The sequence below is a fragment of the Rhinopithecus roxellana genome, chromosome 17 (genome assembly GCF_007565055.1).
Source record: "Rhinopithecus roxellana isolate Shanxi Qingling chromosome 17, ASM756505v1, whole genome shotgun sequence".
Lineage (NCBI taxonomy): Eukaryota > Metazoa > Chordata > Mammalia > Primates > Cercopithecidae > Rhinopithecus > Rhinopithecus roxellana.
In genome coordinates this window covers 107,974,942-107,992,483 of record NC_044565.1, presented here as the reverse complement: position 1 = coordinate 107,992,483, position 17,542 = coordinate 107,974,942, and the positions used below count along the sequence as shown (strand labels likewise).

At 43.9% G+C, this 17,542-nt stretch overlaps 2 protein-coding genes across 6 annotated transcripts in view; one reads left to right on the top strand and one right to left on the bottom strand.

Moving 5' to 3' along the window:
- The first annotated feature begins 505 nt into the window (after nt 1–505).
- On the top strand, nt 506–5,076 carry RPL31 (ribosomal protein L31). Of its 2 annotated transcripts, none has more exons than XM_010386756.2 (5): nt 506–592; nt 968–1,074; nt 2,428–2,553; nt 4,287–4,399; nt 5,002–5,076. In XM_010386756.2, exons 2-5 carry the CDS (start codon nt 968–970, stop codon nt 5,031–5,033), a joined length of 378 nt encoding a protein of 125 aa, XP_010385058.2. In that variant the 5' UTR covers nt 506–592; the 3' UTR covers nt 5,034–5,076. The 2 variants fall into 2 exon arrangements, with proteins under 2 accessions (XP_010385058.2, XP_010385059.2); XM_010386757.2 differs by lacking the exon at nt 506–592 and adding an exon at nt 770–788.
- Nucleotides 5,077–5,898: 822 nt separating this feature from the next.
- The window catches only part of TBC1D8 (TBC1 domain family member 8), a 135,981-nt gene continuing 124,337 nt past the window's right edge, over nt 5,899–17,542 (bottom strand). For 3 of the 4 annotated variants that reach the window (XM_030920744.1, XM_030920745.1, XM_030920746.1), the window contains 5 exons: nt 16,501–16,741; nt 15,904–15,969; nt 8,915–9,004; nt 8,401–8,498; nt 5,899–6,925 (listed from right to left, as the gene is read on the bottom strand). In XM_030920744.1, coding sequence (XP_030776604.1) covers nt 6,473–6,925; nt 8,401–8,498; nt 8,915–9,004; nt 15,904–15,969; nt 16,501–16,741 — 948 coding nt within the window. In that variant the 3' untranslated portion in view covers nt 5,899–6,472. The remainder of the gene's footprint in view (nt 6,926–8,400; nt 8,499–8,914; nt 9,005–15,903; nt 15,970–16,500; nt 16,742–17,542) is intronic. The other variant, XM_030920747.1, reaches the window with a different exon arrangement.

Below are 17,542 nucleotides of genomic sequence, written 5' to 3'. Positions count from 1 at the left end.
ATCTCCCTGTCATGTCATCTCACATCTGTCATTTCTCGGGTCATATCCAACCCACTCGGTCACCCATGCACCGGGACGACGCGACAGGCCTGTGGCTCCACCGCCCTTGACAGCAACGACTGGCAATCCCGTGCCGGCCCTGCTCGACGCAAGCACCTCCAAACGCCGGGCTGCGTCTTAGTGACTCTGGGACCGCCAGCCAGGTGCCTTGCTCAGTCAGTGTTGGTCGGATGCATGAATGAATGGGGAAAACAAACGAAAGTCTCTCTCCCTGGCCCTGCTCCCATACATCTGTAGGCCTGGGTTTTGGTTTTATCCGAAGACTTAGACACGGGACGCAAGTTCCTTCGCGGAGCCAGACGGAATCCGTCAGAGAGAAGCGGGATTCGAGCTCGCTGCCCAAAGGCGCGGCCCCGCCCCGACGCCCTTTCGCTGTCCCCACTTCGGCGCGCGCCGCTTACGTCACAGCCTCGTCTCTCCCCTTCCCTAGCCACACCCCCTTGCCTGGTGACCCGGAAGTTGTACTTGCAACTGCGGCTTTCTTTCTCCCACAATACCTCGCGCTCTTCCTTTCTAACTTGGACCCGGCAGAGTGAGTATGGGTGGCGGAGTCTGGGCTCTTGGAATCCGGCCCCATCCTCCTCTGGGATTGTGCTAACTGGGACCGCAAAATCTCTCCCGAGCCAGCCCGGGGCTCCGGTTATGGGAAATGGGAATACACGCTGCGTTTAAGGGCTCCCGAAGCCGGAGGAGGAAAGTGTCCAGGCTTAGGGGAGCCGGGGCGGCAGGTATTTCCAGGTCGGAGGCATCTGAGGGGCGCGGGTGCGTGGGCCACTGGGTGACCGACTCAGCCTGGCCAGACTCAGCACCTGGAAGCGCCCCGAGAGTGACCGCGTGAGGCTGGGAGGGAGCACTTGGCTTGCGCTTGTTCAACTCTGCTCTGAGCCTCCTTGTCGCCTGCATTTAGATGGCTCCCGCAAAGAAGGGTGGCGAGAAGAAAAAGGGCCGTTCTGCCATCAACGAGGTGGTGACCCGAGAATACACCATCAACATTCACAAGCGCATCCATGGAGTGTGAGTATCCCTGTAGCCGCCCTGGGGCTCGAACTCACGCGTCTGGTTGTCACTCTCGGAGATGGGCCGAATCGTCACCCCAATCTCTTTCTCCTGTGGCCTTCCCTATTTCATTCATTGGCAATTTAACAAATCCTGTGGGCTCTGCTTTCCGAATATATTTCACCGTCTGACCAGCTGCGTTGGTCTTGCTGACCGCCCCCATTCTTCCTCACCGGAATGCTGACAGTAGCAGCTCCCTGCTTCTGTTCCCTTCCCTACCCAGACATGCGTAGGGATCTATTCTCAGATCCTGCATCGGTGTATCTTAGGTTAGAAATCAAGAGTTCTTGCCATGATGCCACATTGGCTGACCCGCTTCATCATACCGGGCATGCTTCTGTTTCAAAGTAGCTGCTTTGTTGAATTTTTACTCTTTTTTTTTTTTTCCCCTATGCCTGAATGTTTTTTTCCAAAAATAAATGCTTCGTTGCCTTTAGACCTTGAGTCCAATATCGCCCTGTTCTTTTTTTTTTTTTTTTTTTTTTTTTTTAAAAAAGACGGAGTCTTGCTCCTCCCCAACCTGGAGTGCAGTGGCGCGATCTCGGCTCGCTGCAACCTCCGCCTCCGTGCCTTAGCCACTGGAGTAGCTGGGAGTACAGGAGCCCGCCACCACACCTGGTCCACCTTGGCCGTCTTATAGAAACCCGCAGCCCCTTTCCCTAATGCTTTCTCTTTCTTCTCCCTGGTTGGTTTTTCTCTGTAGTACTAGATACCGTCGGCTGTACCCAATAGGTTGCTTACATAAGCTGTGTGAAGAACAAGGGATTGTCAACTGCTGTTATTTCTACTACCTTTTACTTCTGGATGTTTTAAGTATTTAAGTGAAGTGAACTTGCTTGATGCGTTCATAGAGTTAACTATTACCCTCATCATACTCAAGAAGAAACCTGCCTGACATTTCAGGTCCCTGCTTTTTAAGCATAGATGAAGTTGATAGCATTGAATGATCTGTTCCAAAAACATGTCCTTTCTTAAGACATGACATTTAATCAAATTTAATATTTTGAGGATTTCAGAAAGTGGATTATGCATCTTCTTGTCCTAAGTATTATGCTAGTTGCTGAGTATTACACACTGGTGGGAAAAAAGGATTGTTACTGCCTAGTTGAAGGTTTGGTTTAGGCTGGTTTTAGGAGGACATACCATCTACAGTAAGTCCTCCCTGAGCTTGAAGCACACTGGCCTACTGTATGCTGTGAAAACTTGGTTTTGTTACATGGGACATCCAGGAGCCTATCAACGACATTGAGGACTTCTTACATGTACCTAATTTTGTGCTTTTAATTTGTTCACTTTACGTTTGAATCGTAGGGGCTTCAAGAAGCGTGCCCCTCGGGCACTCAAAGAGATTCGGAAATTTGCCATGAAGGAGATGGGAACTCCAGATGTGCGCATTGATACCAGGCTCAACAAAGCTGTCTGGGCCAAAGGAATAAGGTGCTAAGTTATCTGTATTTGAAGGTGAACTTTTGCAGTGACACCAGCTTCACTTCCACCCTGCAAGAGCCCGTATCAGTTCAGTAATTTGGTTAGTGCACATGGAAGTATAAAAAAAATACTGTGACTTAGGTTGGGTAATATCTGCAGGGAAGCCCTTAATTTAATGGCTTATGAACTGAGACCCAAGTGAAGGAGCCAGCAGTGTAGGGTGGGAAAGAGCATTGCACAGAGAGGAAGCTTGGCGGGATCTGGGAGCAGGGTGGTGAGTGCAGGTAGGGTGGAATAAATGACTGAGCCCAGTGGAGGAGGAGGGAGGGGTGAGGGCTGACCATGTAGGGTAGCTCTCGACAGCAAGGCAAGTCCACTATGAGAGAAGTGGTTCTTGGCCTGGGGCAGTTTTACCTATCCTTCTTGGGGTTGTGGCGGGCGGGGGGCAGTGTTTTTTGTTGTCACTACTGAGGGATACTATGGGCCAGGGACACTAAACACCCTACAATTCATGGGGCTGCTCCCTCAAAGAGTTGCCTAGCCCAGGTGTTAGTACTGGTGTTGGGGCACCCTGCTCTAAAGTGGAACCAGAAAGCAAGGGAGGCTTGTGCTTTAAAGGATGTCATGAGGTGCCAGAACAGAATTGAAGGGCAGTTAGAGGAATGATGACAGTGTGGACTACTTGATTCTGGAAATGAGTGCAGGGCGGACTGTCTGCAGCTGTGTGGTATTTAAAACTTAGGATTCAGTGAGATGAACAAGACATCCACGTGTGGGGAGGACTGTCTGCATCTGCATGGTATTTAAAACTTAGGATTAAGTGAGATGAACAAGACAGGGACCTGAGACCTAGCTCTTCTGTAGGTGGACATTTAAGGGTGCAGCAGGAGAGGTGTCCTCCGATGCCTGCCTTGGGATAAGAGGAATGGGATTACAGGAGCCAAGAGAGGTCCTGAGTTTATAGGAATCCGGGGCCTAGAACAATACCTGGCACATCCTAAGATCAATAGAGGAAAGAGAATCAGCTGTGATGCTAGAGAGAGGATGAGATGAGACAAGGGGATTGCATGCGGAGATAAACTGAGTATATGCCTGTGGCAGTGTTTTTAACAGTGTTTTTTGTTTTGAGATGGAGTTAATGTTGCCCAGGCTGAAGTGCAGTGGTGTAGTCTCAGCTCACTGCAACCTTCACCTCCTGGGTTCAAGCTGTTTTCCTGCCTCAGCCTCCCAAGTGTCTGGGATTTACAGGCAGCCACCACACCTGGCTGTTATTTATTGTATTTTTAGTGGAGATGGGGTTTTACCATGTTGGCCAGAGTGTTCTCGAACTCTTGACCTCAGATGATGCGCCCACCTCAGCCTCCCAAAGTGCTGGGATTACAGGCTTGAGCCTCCATGCCCGGCCTTCACAATTTAATGTAACAGAAAAATCACATAATTTTCTGGTGATAGACAAAAGACTAACACATTTGGACCCAGATATCGGCTTAGGATTAATTGGTTGAATATCAATGGTGGCTACCTTAACATATCTTCAAACAGGCATCCCTCCTGTGGTAACAGCATTTAATGTTCACGTGGGGGTTATGTTTCATTTTCCAGGGAACTGTTAAGTTCAAGGTTGGTCAGAGTAGAGCAAAGGACAGCATTAGAAGCAGGGATATGAGATATGTGAATACAGCTAGTGGCTGCTTGGTTGAAAAGAGGCATTGACTTTAGCAACACAATTATGTTTTTATTAGGAATGTCCCATACCGAATCCGTGTGCGGCTGTCCAGAAAACGTAATGAGGATGAAGATTCACCAAATAAGCTCTACACTTTGGTTACCTATGTACCTGTTACCACTTTCAAAAGTAAGTTCTCCATCCCATAAAGCCATTTAAGCTCATTAGAAAAATGTCCTTACCTCTGTTAAAATGTGAATTCATCTGTTAAGCTAGGGGTGACACACATCATTGTATCCTTTTTAAATTGTGTGTTGGTGTGGGAAGATGCTAAAGAACGCAAAACTGGTCCATATCTGGGATGTAAAAAGGTTGTGGAAAATAGAATGCTACATGCCTAGACCCATCTACAAAAGGTTTTTAGAATTGAAGTATGGGCCGGGCGCAGTGGCTCAAGCCTGTAATCCCAGCACTTTGGGAGGCCGAGACGGGCGGATCACGAGGTCAGGAGATCGAGACCATCCTGGCTAACACGGTGAAACCCCGTCTCTACTAAAAATAAAAAAAAACTAGCCGGGCGAAGTGGCGGGCGCCTGTAGTCCCAGCTACTTGGGAGGCTGAGGCAGGAGAATGGCTTAAACCCGGGAGGCGGAGCTTGCAGTGAGCTGAGATCTGGCCACTGCACTCCAGCCCGGGAGACAGAGCGAGACTCCGCCTCAAAAAAAAAAAAAAAAGAATTGAAGTATGAAATGTGATGTGGGTGTGGAAGTTGACTGTCATTTCCTTTACAGATCTACAGACAGTCAATGTGGATGAGAACTAATTGCTGATCATCAAATACATCAAATAAAGTTATAAAATTGACTTTGTTTTGGTTCTTTTTAGTTGCAATATAATGTGCTTGTATATCCTATTGTAATTATGGGATCATTTGAAGAGCTTTTCCCACATTGATGGCCTGTGTTGCTTTCTCCCCATCTTCTGGGGTTGGATTTGTGAACAGGGTCTAGGCAGGTTTTTAAAGGTGATTTCAAATTGCAACCTAGTTTTAGAACCACTGTTCTGGGTAGTTGGGATACTGAAGGCATATTGTTAATGATTCTACTTGTATGTTTTGCTAAATCAAAGATAAGCATTTTTCCAGAAACCAGGATGTAGAATCCATTTGCCATTGGCATCGTAACATTTTAGGAAACAACTTTAAAATGACGTATTATCTGTAGCATCTTAAATTTAATGAAATTAATGTGGCAGTATGTCTTTTAAGTTTCTGCCTACATCTATATTGAATATAGTTGTCTTCTAAAATAATTGGTTTTTGGTGAGATAACCAGATGCATATTTTAACTCATTTGTAATGGCCCTGTTGTACCTGGAGCCAAGGTTCAGAAGTAAAGTTCCTTAAGGTATCAATAACAAAAATTTGTACTAATAGTTCAGTCCTAAAGCAGTGTTGCTGGGATTATGTTTCACCAGCATTTACAAGCTGTATGTTAAATGCTGCCATAAAGAGGTCTCTGAAGCCCCACTGGTGATGTAGGGCACACCCAAGGCGGGGCTGAGAAGTACCTAGTGTTGCACCACCCAGAAACCATGGATGGGCAGGAGCAACGTCTCCTGCTTACCCATTCACTGCCACAATCTACAGCTTAAGACGCTTAACTACAAGGTAAAAGAAGAGGACCAAGTAAATACAAAAAGTTTCTTATTAAAAAACTTGGAGGCCAACATTGAAAGCATGGTTTGTACACATTTTTGGAAGGACATATAAAGTGAATACAACCAAATATATTAAAATGGTTTCAATTACCAGCATTGAAACAGTGCAAAAAAAAAGCCAAATACAATTGCACAGATAGATCTTGAAGGTGAACTTGATTCCTAACCGCTCCCATTGTCATTCCAAGTGAAAAATGAAAGTATGGGGCTTCTCTTGCTTCTTGGTTAGTATGACACATTGTGTTCATCTGAGCAAAATCACACTAGCATCACAGCAGAAGTGCCCATTTCAGCCAATCTGGTAAAAATTGCAAGTTGGCATCAAGTGAACCAATGGATACCCTAGGGCGCTGACAATTCTCAAAGAATACATAGAAATGCTTGAGGGTTGTGTCGGTTCCCCTGGCCAGTTTGTCAGGTTGTTTATCCAGATGCCCCATTTGTAAAGTAGACTGAAATCTCGGTTGAGGGCTGACCCCAAGAAATAGTCTGGTCCGTGCTTTGGTATGGCAGACTCCAGTGTGCATAGCAGCTGCTATCTTGCTACAAGTTACTCAGCTTAAGTTCAGACTGTGATTGGTGGCTCATTTCAGAAGTTTTCAGATTGTACTGATTGATCTTGGCATTTTCAAGTTTGGATTTCATGTCCAGTGGCTTTTCAAAAAAGTTTACTAATGATTGTTCAGTCAGAAGTGAAGCTAAAATATGTTCAAGGGAGACAGTCCAGTCCGCTTCTGCCTCCTCTGGAAATGCCTGAGGTTCCTGCGGTGTCTTTGCAGTGTCTGCAAAAACCGAGTCCTCAGGAGAAGGAGCTGAGGCCTGCAGCTCCTCCCCACACTCCTGGGAGCAGCTTCCAGAGCTGCTGCTTCGCTGCCCCACCTCTCCGATCTGCAGCAGCAGCGTGGTGACTGTTGCGATGGCTTGGTACAAATCGTTTTCTTCTGGATCTTCATGGAACATACTGTACAGAGTTTTACAGAACTGGATAAATTCTCTCTGAAATTGAAATAAGTCTTATGTAGCAGCAGAACCAGGGTGGAAGTGTCACCTTTTTTTTAACATGATACCTGTGACCTTTGAGAAAACGACACAGTACTTTTGAAGACACACAATATAAGAAAAGGTAGTCTCTGCCCTTCCACTCTGAAAACAAGGTGATGGTTCCTGGGAATTTCAGCACACACTTGGAAATGGGTAGACCTTCCTAGAGGATGTGCACACCCTTTAACAAAGCAATTCAAGAAACCATGGCAGGCCAGGCATGGTGGCTCATGCCTGTAATCCCAGCACTGTGGGAGGCTGAGGTGGGCGGATCACCTGAGATTGGGAGTCTGAGACCAGCCCAACCAACACAGAGAAACCCCATCTCTACTAAAAATACAAAATTAGCCGGGTGTGGTGGCACATGTGCCAGGAGAATCGCTTAAACCCAGGAGGCCGAGGTTGTGGTGAGCCAAGATTGCACCAGTGCACTCCAGCCTGGGCACCAAGAGCGAAACTTCATCTCAAAAAAAAAAAAACCAAACAAAAGAAACCACAGTAATGTAGATTTATCTGTAGGGATTTTTTTTTTTTTTTTTTTTTTTTTTTTTTCCCTCTCTGAGACGGAGTCTCGCTCTGTTGCCCAAACTGGAGTGCAGTGGCCGGATCTCAGCTCACTGCAAGCTCCGCCTTTGGGGTTCACGCCATTCTCCTGCCTCAGCCTCCCAAGTAGCTGGGACTACAGATGCCCGCCACCTCGCCCGGCTAGTTTTTTGTATTTTTTAGTAGAGACAGGGTTTCACCAGGTTAGCCAGGATGGTCTCAATCTCCTGACCTTGTGATCCGCCCGTCTCGGCCTCCCAAAGTGCTGGGATTACAGGCTTGAGTCACTGCGCCCGGCCTATCTGTAGGGATCTTTAAGCTAGGGTTTATAATAGGAAAATGCTGGTAACAGCTGAAACGCTATAGAGTTAGGGCATGTTCCTATGGTGGGAAGGCCATGCAGTATCTAAACGTAAAATGAAATGGAACAGTAATGCCTGTTTTCTCAGTGTAATCTGAGACACTGCTGCTGAAATTGAGAATATGTAATGTGAGGACAGGTGCTTCAGGTGGAATCTAGCTACACAATTACTCCAAGAATAGACAAATGGTTGGGTATGGCCATGCGCAGTGACTCACGCCTGTAACCCCAGCACTTTGGGAGGCCAAGGCAGGTGGATCACGACATCAGGAGATCGAGACTGTCCTGGCTAACACGACTAAACCCCGTCTACTAAAAAATACAAAAAAACTAGCTGGGCGAGGTGGCGGGGGCCTGTAGTCCCAGCCACTCGGGAGGCTGAGGCAGGAGAATGGCATGAACCCAGGAGGTGGAGCTTGCAGTGAGCGGAGATCAGGCCACTGCACTGCAGCCTGGGCGACAGAGCAAGACTCGTCTCAAAAAAATTTTAAAAAAGTTAATTCTCTGCACTGAAGAAAGTCCATACCTGGCTCATTTTGGGCAATTCTTTCTCGGTTTTATCTTTTTCTTTGGCTAAATCCTTAATCATTTGCTTCAGCTGTTTCTGATAATCAACTGCATCACCTTGAAACAAAGGAAAACAACATGTAGTTTAAATAAGTTCAGTGAAAGCAAAAAGGAAAGTATGTAAGAGGGAAGCAAGGGGGTGAGGAATTCCACTAAGCGAATTCCGTACAAAACTGGAAAGCAACAGATTCCCCTGGAGAGCCAGTTGGTGGTAATTGGGAGACTTCTGCTCTAAGAGGACGCGTGACACAGCAAACAGGAGGAAGGAACTTGGTGGTGGGGGCAAGGGGCAGCCACCCAGCAACACCCCCACTCAGAGCGCTTCTGGCCTCTAAAGGCCATGAGTTTGGTGATAATTCATTGGATGACGGGAAAAGACAGGGCTGCTACAAGAGGGGTGAGGGCAACCTCAGTGCCTCCTGCCACTGCAGTGGTATGCCCAGAGGAAAGCAACAATGAAAAGAGGTACGTGCCACTGGGTTTCCCGAAAACCAGGGGTCTCGACGTTGACAACAGAGGATTCTTCAATGGCGACTGGCTGTCTCGGTCATTTTCAGTAAGTGCTTAAAAAAAGATAAGAGGTTAAATTAAACAAATTTTCTCCCTTACCAAAAATGACAGTAAGGTAGCTTTTTAGGCAACTAAACGCTAAGCCAGCAGCTCCCAGCCTGTGGACTCTAGTTTTTGCAGCGTCCATGAACCCAAACTCACACCAAGCACTGTTCTGGATACCCAGAGAAAATAAAATGTCCCCCACACCAAGTGTGCCTTTTCCCAGAGGTATGTGAAGACTGTTGTAATTAACAACATACACATTCATAGGGCACTGCTATTACCAATTTGGTTGGAAAAAATGTATATAGTGAAATCCCATTTTGTAAAACTAAAATATATTCATGCACATATAAAGTACTCTAGAAATACTAAATCTCTGGATGGTGGAATAATTGGTAATGATTTTAAACTTCTCAGGATAGTATTTCTCTATAATGAACACATACTGCTGTATTTACACAATTTCTTTTAAAAGTTGAAGAAAAGCTTCAGTGAATTCAAATCTGCATCTTAGTATTAGGAGTGTTTTTAAGGATGTTAAAAATAAAACTCAGGACCCTCATATTGACGATGGGAATGTAAACTGGCTCAGCCACTTTAGGACAGTTTGGCAGTTTTTTAAAAAGTTAAAGTTAGCATTTGACTCAGAAATCTCACTTCTACATATACACCCAAGAGAACTGAAAGTGTTCACATGCAAACTTGTACACAGATTGTTCATAGTAGTATTGCTCATAGTAGCCAAAAAAAAAAAAAAAAACCAAACCCAAATGTTGAATAAATTGATGAACAAACAAATCGTGGCATACCCATACAATGGAATATTTGGTCATTAAAAGGAATGAAGCACTGACGCATGCTACAGCATAGATGTGTCTTGAAAACATCATGCTAGGTGAGAGAAGTTGAACATAATACAGCAGTTCCATTTATATGAAATGTCCAGGACAGGCAAATCTACAGAAAGCTGCCTAGGGCTGGGGAAAATGGATACACTGAGAGTGAGAGCTAAAGGTATGACATTTATTTTACGGTGATGGAATGGTCTAAAATTGATTGTGGTGATCGTTGCACAACTCTGAATATACCAAAAAAAACCATTGAATTGTACACTTTAAATGGGTGACTCTCATGGTGCATGAATATACCTCAATAAAGCTGCTACAAAATAACAATTATCAGGGGGATGACAGGGAAGGTTCCCCATATTTTAAAAGGTTTGGAACTTATTCGTAAACCATTTAACTGAAAATAAATGACAGAATTCAGCTGTGATTCAACAAGCTTCCACAAGATGGCAGCAAAGCTTTAGAAAGCTACCCTTACTTTTCCCAACTTTGCCCAAAACGAATTCTGTGCAGTGGCACATGTAAGAATCCACTCAAACTGAACAGGGGGAAAAGTGAAAACCCTGAATGGTACCTGGGGCAGTCAGGATGGAAATGGATTTCCCAGGGACCAGTGCTAGGATGCCAAAGAGCCTGGAGTACCACAAAGTAGAAATGTGTATACAAGTCACCAATAAAATGTGATGGGAGCCATAGAAAGGCAGCAATTAATCCAGGGGCTGGGCAAGTGTGTCCAGAAAGGAGGCTAGTAAAGTATTAACAGTGACAAGGAGCTGAGGGGCCAAAAAACTCCCAGAGCGGAGCCTCCCAACCTCTGCCGTCACAGCGTATGCAGAGAACATCACCTGGACATGGAACTCACTGAAAATACTCATTCCATGATCTTTTGATGATCAGAAGGATAGGATACTATGCATTATGGGAAACAGTAAATACTAAGAATACATGCAATCTTTAACGATCCTTTCAGTCTTTTCACATGAGAGATTAGGACTGTTTAAACATGACCTTATTTTTACATTCTTACATATATGTAACCTGTAATTCAAGAGTATAAATGGATTGAGAGGCAGTTTCTATTGTGTCTCACTTCAAGTACTACACCAGTTAAAATCAGATAAAGGGTTTACATTTGGTCCTCCGAAACCCCCATCTCAGACTTCTGTTTGAAGGTAGTAGGTAACTTCACTGCTCCAACAAGATACCACCAGCAGGAAGATCTCTCCTTTATGGCCTTAGGGACCTTCATTACACACTGTACATGTTTTCATTTTCTGTATCATTGTCATTGCCACTGCCATCTTTCCTCGCTTTCTAAATGGGATGCCTGTGGAGGTGACAAGCCAGTTCCACCATAAGCGTCTTCTCTCTAGTAGAAGAGTTCACATACGGCTTTGAACACAGTCTAACCTTCAGATGCAGCTGAGACATTACGGTAATCATCAAAATAATCCCATCTCCACCATGCCTATTTTGCAAAAGCAGTATAGGGCCTTCCTCTCATCCCTCCATAGTGGTTGAAAAGAGCCATCAAATTATAGCAGTGAGGCCTTGCATTTGGATTAATTAGAAATTCCAATACAGCCAAGTCATTGATAGGAAAACCAACTAAGGTACCTAACTTGTTTCTCAATGATCTACTGTAAGAAAAATCACTTGAGATACAACAGCTACTGGAGGCAGGGATCATACATCCAATTTCTTAGTGGCTTCTTGACGATTTGAATACCAGGAATCTTTATCACTTAGTTTTCTTTTGTTGAAAAGGGTCTGGGGCAGTCTTTTAATTTCACAGGTTTTTTTGTTTTTCAAGGAAGTTTATATTCTCTGTTGCCATATTTTTCAAAATCTTCCATGGCATTTTAACTCAGGACCCCAATCCAAAGCCAGAACAGATCTTTCATCTAGCCCAAGCTGCCCATCAAACATGTCTGGGATAATTTCTGATGTAGCTGATATCAGGACTGTCTGTTAAACTGGAATGTAAACTACCATTTTTTGTGCCCTATGAGATGCTGACCTTTGCAAATTTCCTCAACACATCATCCATTTTCGACATCATTATCTCTTCCAGCTAAGTCTTTAGAATGACTGTTTTTTCTCTGAGGGAGGCTCTTAATCCTGGCTGGATTCACCATTTAGCCAATCTGCTTCCATTTCACCTGGTGAGCCTTCTTCCCCTATGCCATTTGGGCTATTCTCATTATTATTTTAGCCCTCAGAACAGTGTAAGCATCCCTCAGTTTCTTGGGTTCCAGCAGATATCTTGACATATTCGCACATTCTTAAAAGCAAGAGCTTACAGAGTTATCTTCAGTATTGTTTCTTAGTGTAGCCATAAGAGAAGCCTGACCAAAAAGTGAAAAATCAAGATAGTGGGAAAGCTTGAGGATTTGAACGGCTCCGGTGTTCGCACCTCTACCTCAAGCACGTGTTCATTCTACGTATCAACCCCTTTTTCGCTGACAAATGTAATGTTGACTATTTTTTTGGCTAATGGGACTAGATCTGGAATCCAATCAACACTTTTTCATATAAAGTATTTCAGAACAACAAAGCTTTCCCTCATTCATACACCGATATTGCTGTACTAATCTATAATTATGTTTGAGAACTCAAATTATAACACTGACTAAACATCACTAAGGAAGCATTTGTGACCTCCTTTTTTTCGAAGTTGAATTTTTGCTTTGAATTCGTTTTGTCAGTATGTGTTAATATAACGTCATGTGCTCTTTCAGTTATCAATTAAGTTCATTCAGGTTTTCAACGTTTTAAGTGCTTTTTTTAAAGTCAGTAATTGCCCTTAACCAACTGCAAATTGGAATTATTCAAAAGATTTCTCCTTTTAACTCAACTTCTTGACAAAACTCATCCTTTAGACAGCAGATGTACTTGGTTATGTATAAGACCTCAGAAGGAAACCTCTATTCCTTCACATAAAGCTGAACACAAAGACTGGAGCAGCCCCAATTTTATTAGTCAACATTTTAAGGACATCCTTTAATGTGGATTCAGGTTTGCCTGCCAGCCTTTCAGCCTATCTGAATAAAAGAGCATATTCCCTGAATCTCAGAGTTCGCAGAAGGAACTCATAGGCCTGCTCAGTATACAAACTTACAGAAGAACCTCCAAATTGTCTCATTTGTGTGTGTCCATTTTGAATGTTAACCTTCTCAGAAGTTTGCTATGATGTTTCTTTCCAAGGAAAATAAAGTTCTCCCAGGAAGTTCTCCTCTGAAAGTCCAATTAGTATAATTAAGCAAAATGACCAATATCCATAGGCTTTTCGATCTGCAGTGAAAACTGTTGGATTTCATCATCTTCTGGAATACTCTTTATCTGTGTATTACCTGACATGGTACCAAATCATCTAATATTTCCTTCCTAGTTCCTGTGCTAAATAGTGTTACAATCGCCAAGAGCCCATAAAGTGAGCCCTCCTGGAAATGGATGAGGCCTTGGGCCTCGGCTCTTCATTGCTTCCTGAGCTGCAGCATTTGCCTTCACAACCAAGCTCACAGAAGACATCCGTCTCATGTTACCCTGGCAGAGGGCCGGGCCTGCTCTACACAGGCAGGTGTTTGAGCAAGGTACTGATGTTTTCTACCCTTGCCTCTTCCACAGGCAAATAATAAGACTTAGGTGAAGAGAATTCTTTAGGCACACAAATTCACATTTGATGTAATCTCATTATGCTTCCTGATCTGTGACTGTAAACTTTCATTTCGTAACTAGCATGTCTGTCCCACCTTTAAAAAGTTTTTCATTATGAAAGTAAGTATTTGTTAGAATTAAGTCTATTTAAATGAAAAGAACTTAGATACGAGTCTGCATGGCCTCAGGAAAATGATGTTTTAAAATAGAGATGTTAGGCTGTCTGCACTCTTAAGGCTTTTTTGTCGTTTTCTTAAGGCTTTTTTAACTGCATCAAAAATTCAGATACGAAACATACACTAAAAAATAATACATCATATCTTAATTTCCATTGAACTTGATTTAAATTCAGAGTCACACAGTATGAATATCACCATGAGATATGTTCAAAAAGGTTTGAACAATTGATTTTCTGAAACCATGAAGGTACAAATGCTTTTAATAAATCAATGTAATTAAAATGTCTTTTAGAAATAAACTTATTTAGAAACAAGTAGTAATTCATTAGAAAGTAAGATGAAGAGGCTGGGTGTGGTGGCTCACGCCTGTAATCCCAGCACTTTGGGAGGCCGAGGTGGGTGGATCACGAGGTCAGGAGACCGAGACCATCCTGGCTAACACGGTGAAACTCCGTCTCTACTAAAAAATACAAAAAATTAGCCGAGCGTAGCGGTGGCCACCTTTTAGTCCCAGCTACTCGGGAGGCTGAGGCAGGAGAATGGCATGAACCCGGGAGGCAGAGCTTGCAGTGAGCCGAGATCACGCCACTGCACTCCAGCCTGGGCAACAGAGTGAGACCCCGTCTCAAAAAAAAAAAAAGAAAAAAGAAAGTTAGATGAAGAATCAAAAATCAATCTTAGATGATAATTCAAAAGCCAATTATAAATTGTAAAACATATCAGGGTGAAATGTTATCTGTACTAATCTATGCAACTTCTCTATAAATCTAAAATTATTCCAAAATAATGTTTATTTCCAAACCAACATAAAATTAATAGAGTAAAATAAAAACAATCATATTCTATTTAAGAATGCCAGATATAGATAATGACAACTATGGAAAGATAATGATGATGATGATATGATGAAAATCAACAATTACGCATGCCTTCTGTGTTACTAGAAAAACATTTGTGAAAAATAAGGATAAATTAAAACTCAATGTATATTGGCATAAAGGGCAGAAAACGTCAGTGATGCCAAACAATTTGCATTTATGATCAGCTGACAGAGAAAGGGAAACAAAAAATAAATAAATAATAAAATAAACAATTTGCACTCAAGTCATAATAGTGCACATTGTCAATGGGGAGGTCAAGGAGGGACGGTGTGGCCAGCACAGAATGCTCACTGGGGACAGCGTGCGTGCCTAAGGTATCAGATGCCAGTTCAGTAAGGGCTGCATCCAGGAAGTAGACCCAGAAAGCCCACAACTAATGTCCAGGTGCATCTTCAGTGTTTGTACCATAGTCCCCCCTCATCCAAAGTGTTAAAGTGCACGCTGCTCTGAGTAACATTTTGAAAACTTGCGCTGTTCCACTCCATCCCAGGTCAGACACAAATCCTCCCTTTGTGCACTATCTCCACGAGGTCTACACTACCTGCCTGTTACTCATTAGTCATCTCGGTGATCAGATTGAAAAAATCTAGTGTATATAGGATTTGGTACTATCCACAGTTCCCGGCATCCACAGGGAGTTGGGGGGTGCTTGGGACATATGTCCAGTGGATAAAGGGGAATGTGTATGTGCATTAATAGCTGAAAAAGCCACCAGGGTATCATGGCCCTAGAAACCCCCTCAGCACCCACCAGCCTCCCCAGGCACCATCCAACACCAGAACCACAACCACAGCACTGCAGGGGCAGAGCCCTCTGGGATTTCTGATTCATCTCTTAGTTTTTAAGATCAAGGAACACCTTTTAGGTTTCTTTGGTCTTGTTCCTGTCAGTGTCAAGTCTGATCTCATAGATATCGAAATGGCTTCCTTTTCCTGGTTACTAGTGCTGAAATTTGTAGAAAACATGGTCTGATGCACTAGAAACATGAAATGTTCTTCAGATTCAGTAGCCTAAAATAACTATTAAGTTAGTAATGAGGGTCTGGCTCTCACACACATTCCACAGGCCAGTGGTTCTGAAGGTGTCCTCAGACCCAGCGCGGGAGCCCAGGAACTTCGTTTAAACAGGCCTTCCAGGGGATTCTGGTGCACACTCAAGTTTGGGAGCTCCTGCTAGAGCTGTGCAGCACAGAACTTCAAACCTGTGGCCTGAAACCCCAAGCTAGAAACACCTGTTGCCTCGAGCATAAGTGAACTTCAAAAAGAGAAGAGCTTCAAAGTCATGCACAAAGATGATACTGTAAGCAGAGCACAGTCTGATTTTGCTACTTGGATTTTCTTACCTGGAGGGATATGAAGCCTGTATAATAGTTTAATTTTCTCATTCATTTCTCCATTATACATAATATCTGCAAAAATTTTAAAGAGAGAGAGTGAGTTGATGCCAATGCTGAAAGTCCATTTGTCAGGACACAAACTCACTGTGGAGAGAACACTCGGGAAAGTCAATACCTGCCACCCCCAACTCCCCTACCCCAGACACACACCATGGTAGCAATGAAAGTGTTAAAGGCAGGGCTGGTGACTGTGTGAGCTCTAAGGAACTTTGTGAATGTTGTCTGGCCTCATACCTTCCAAAACATTTTAATTTTATGGACAAAAGTTAGGAACATGGCTCCCAACAAGCCACCACATCGTGGGTGCCAAGGAAAGCAAGGTAAACAGCCTCGTATGTAGAAAGCGTGGGCCCCTCTCCCATCCCTTCAGAAAGTAGATCCTGAGAGGAGCCTGAAGAGTGGTATTTCAAAATCATAAGTTCGTGTCAGGCCAGTCACAAAAGTGTTACACTGTGCATCTGCCTGCTCCGAAGATCCACTCTGTCTTCTGTTCACAGACCCACACCCCAAAGCACCTCACTGCGAAATCCCACAGAGGCATACCGAGGCAGCTCACAAATGCTTTGAACTCGATGAGCTGGTCCATGTTGTCATCCAAGAGCCTGAACGTCCTTTCAGCAAGGATCTCCGTGTGGGCCCCACAGGTCCAGGGCGAGACTAGCTGAAACAGGTGTGCAAACTGCCGGGCGTCTATGCGGTACTGCTCGGCATAGGGCCGGCTGGGGTCGTGGCGTGAGGCCATGGGCCTGGGCTGTTCCCAGTAACAGTTCATCATGTGTTCTCTCTTCAAACAAGAGGGGGAAAGGGAGCTCTTACCACTTATTGAACAAGCCACATTGTAACACAAACAAACAAAACAATGAATTACTACAATCTCATCACTCTAATTGGGTATGTAAAAGTGTTCCCTTGTTGCCCTGACATCCTTGCCCGCATGAACATGTAATTTTGACGTTGGTTTCTTTATTTTTCTTTTTTCTTTTTTTTTTTTTTTTTGTTTTTCTTTTTTGTTTATTTTTCTTTTTTCTAGTTTCTTTTTCTCATTGTGGTAGAATATACATAATGTAAAATGTACCAATTTAACTATTTTTAAATGTACAGTTCAGCTAACATAGTTTTCATTATAGAAGACACAAAATTTTATTCTGATATTTTCACTTAAAATCGTACTTTTTTGGCCGGGAGCAGTGGCTCACGCCTGTAATTCCAGCACTTTGGGAGGCCAAGGCGGGTGGATTGCCTGAGCTCAGGAGTTCGTGACCAGCCTGGGCAACATGGTAAAACCCTGTCTCTACTAAAAAATACAAAAAATTAGCTGGGTGTAGTGTAGTGGTGTGCACCTGTAATCCCAGCTACTCGGGAGGCTGAGACAGTAGAATTGCTTGAACCTGGGAGGCAGAGGTTGCAGTGAACCAAGATCATGCCACTGCACTCCAGCCTGGGCAACAGAGCACTTTTTTTTTCTTTTTTTGAGATGGAATCTCGCTTGGTCACCCAGGCTGGAGCGCAGTGGCAGTGGCACGATCTCAGCTCACTGCAACCTCCGCCTCCCAGGTTCAAACAATTCAGCCTCCCGAGTAGCTGG

What these genes read in the sequence shown, in the direction of transcription:
- RPL31 (XM_010386756.2), top strand. Translation starts at nt 968, where the DNA reads ATGGCTCCCGCAAAGAAGGGTGGCGAGAAGAAAAAGGGCCGTTCTGCC. An exon ending in CACAAGCGCATCCATGGAGT is followed by an intron (nt 1,075 to 2,427) that starts GTGAGTATCCCT and finishes TTTGAATCGTAG; the next exon opens with GGGCTTCAAGAAGCGTGCCC. An exon ending in GTCTGGGCCAAAGGAATAAG is followed by an intron (nt 2,554 to 4,286) that starts GTGCTAAGTTAT and finishes TGTTTTTATTAG; the next exon opens with GAATGTCCCATACCGAATCC.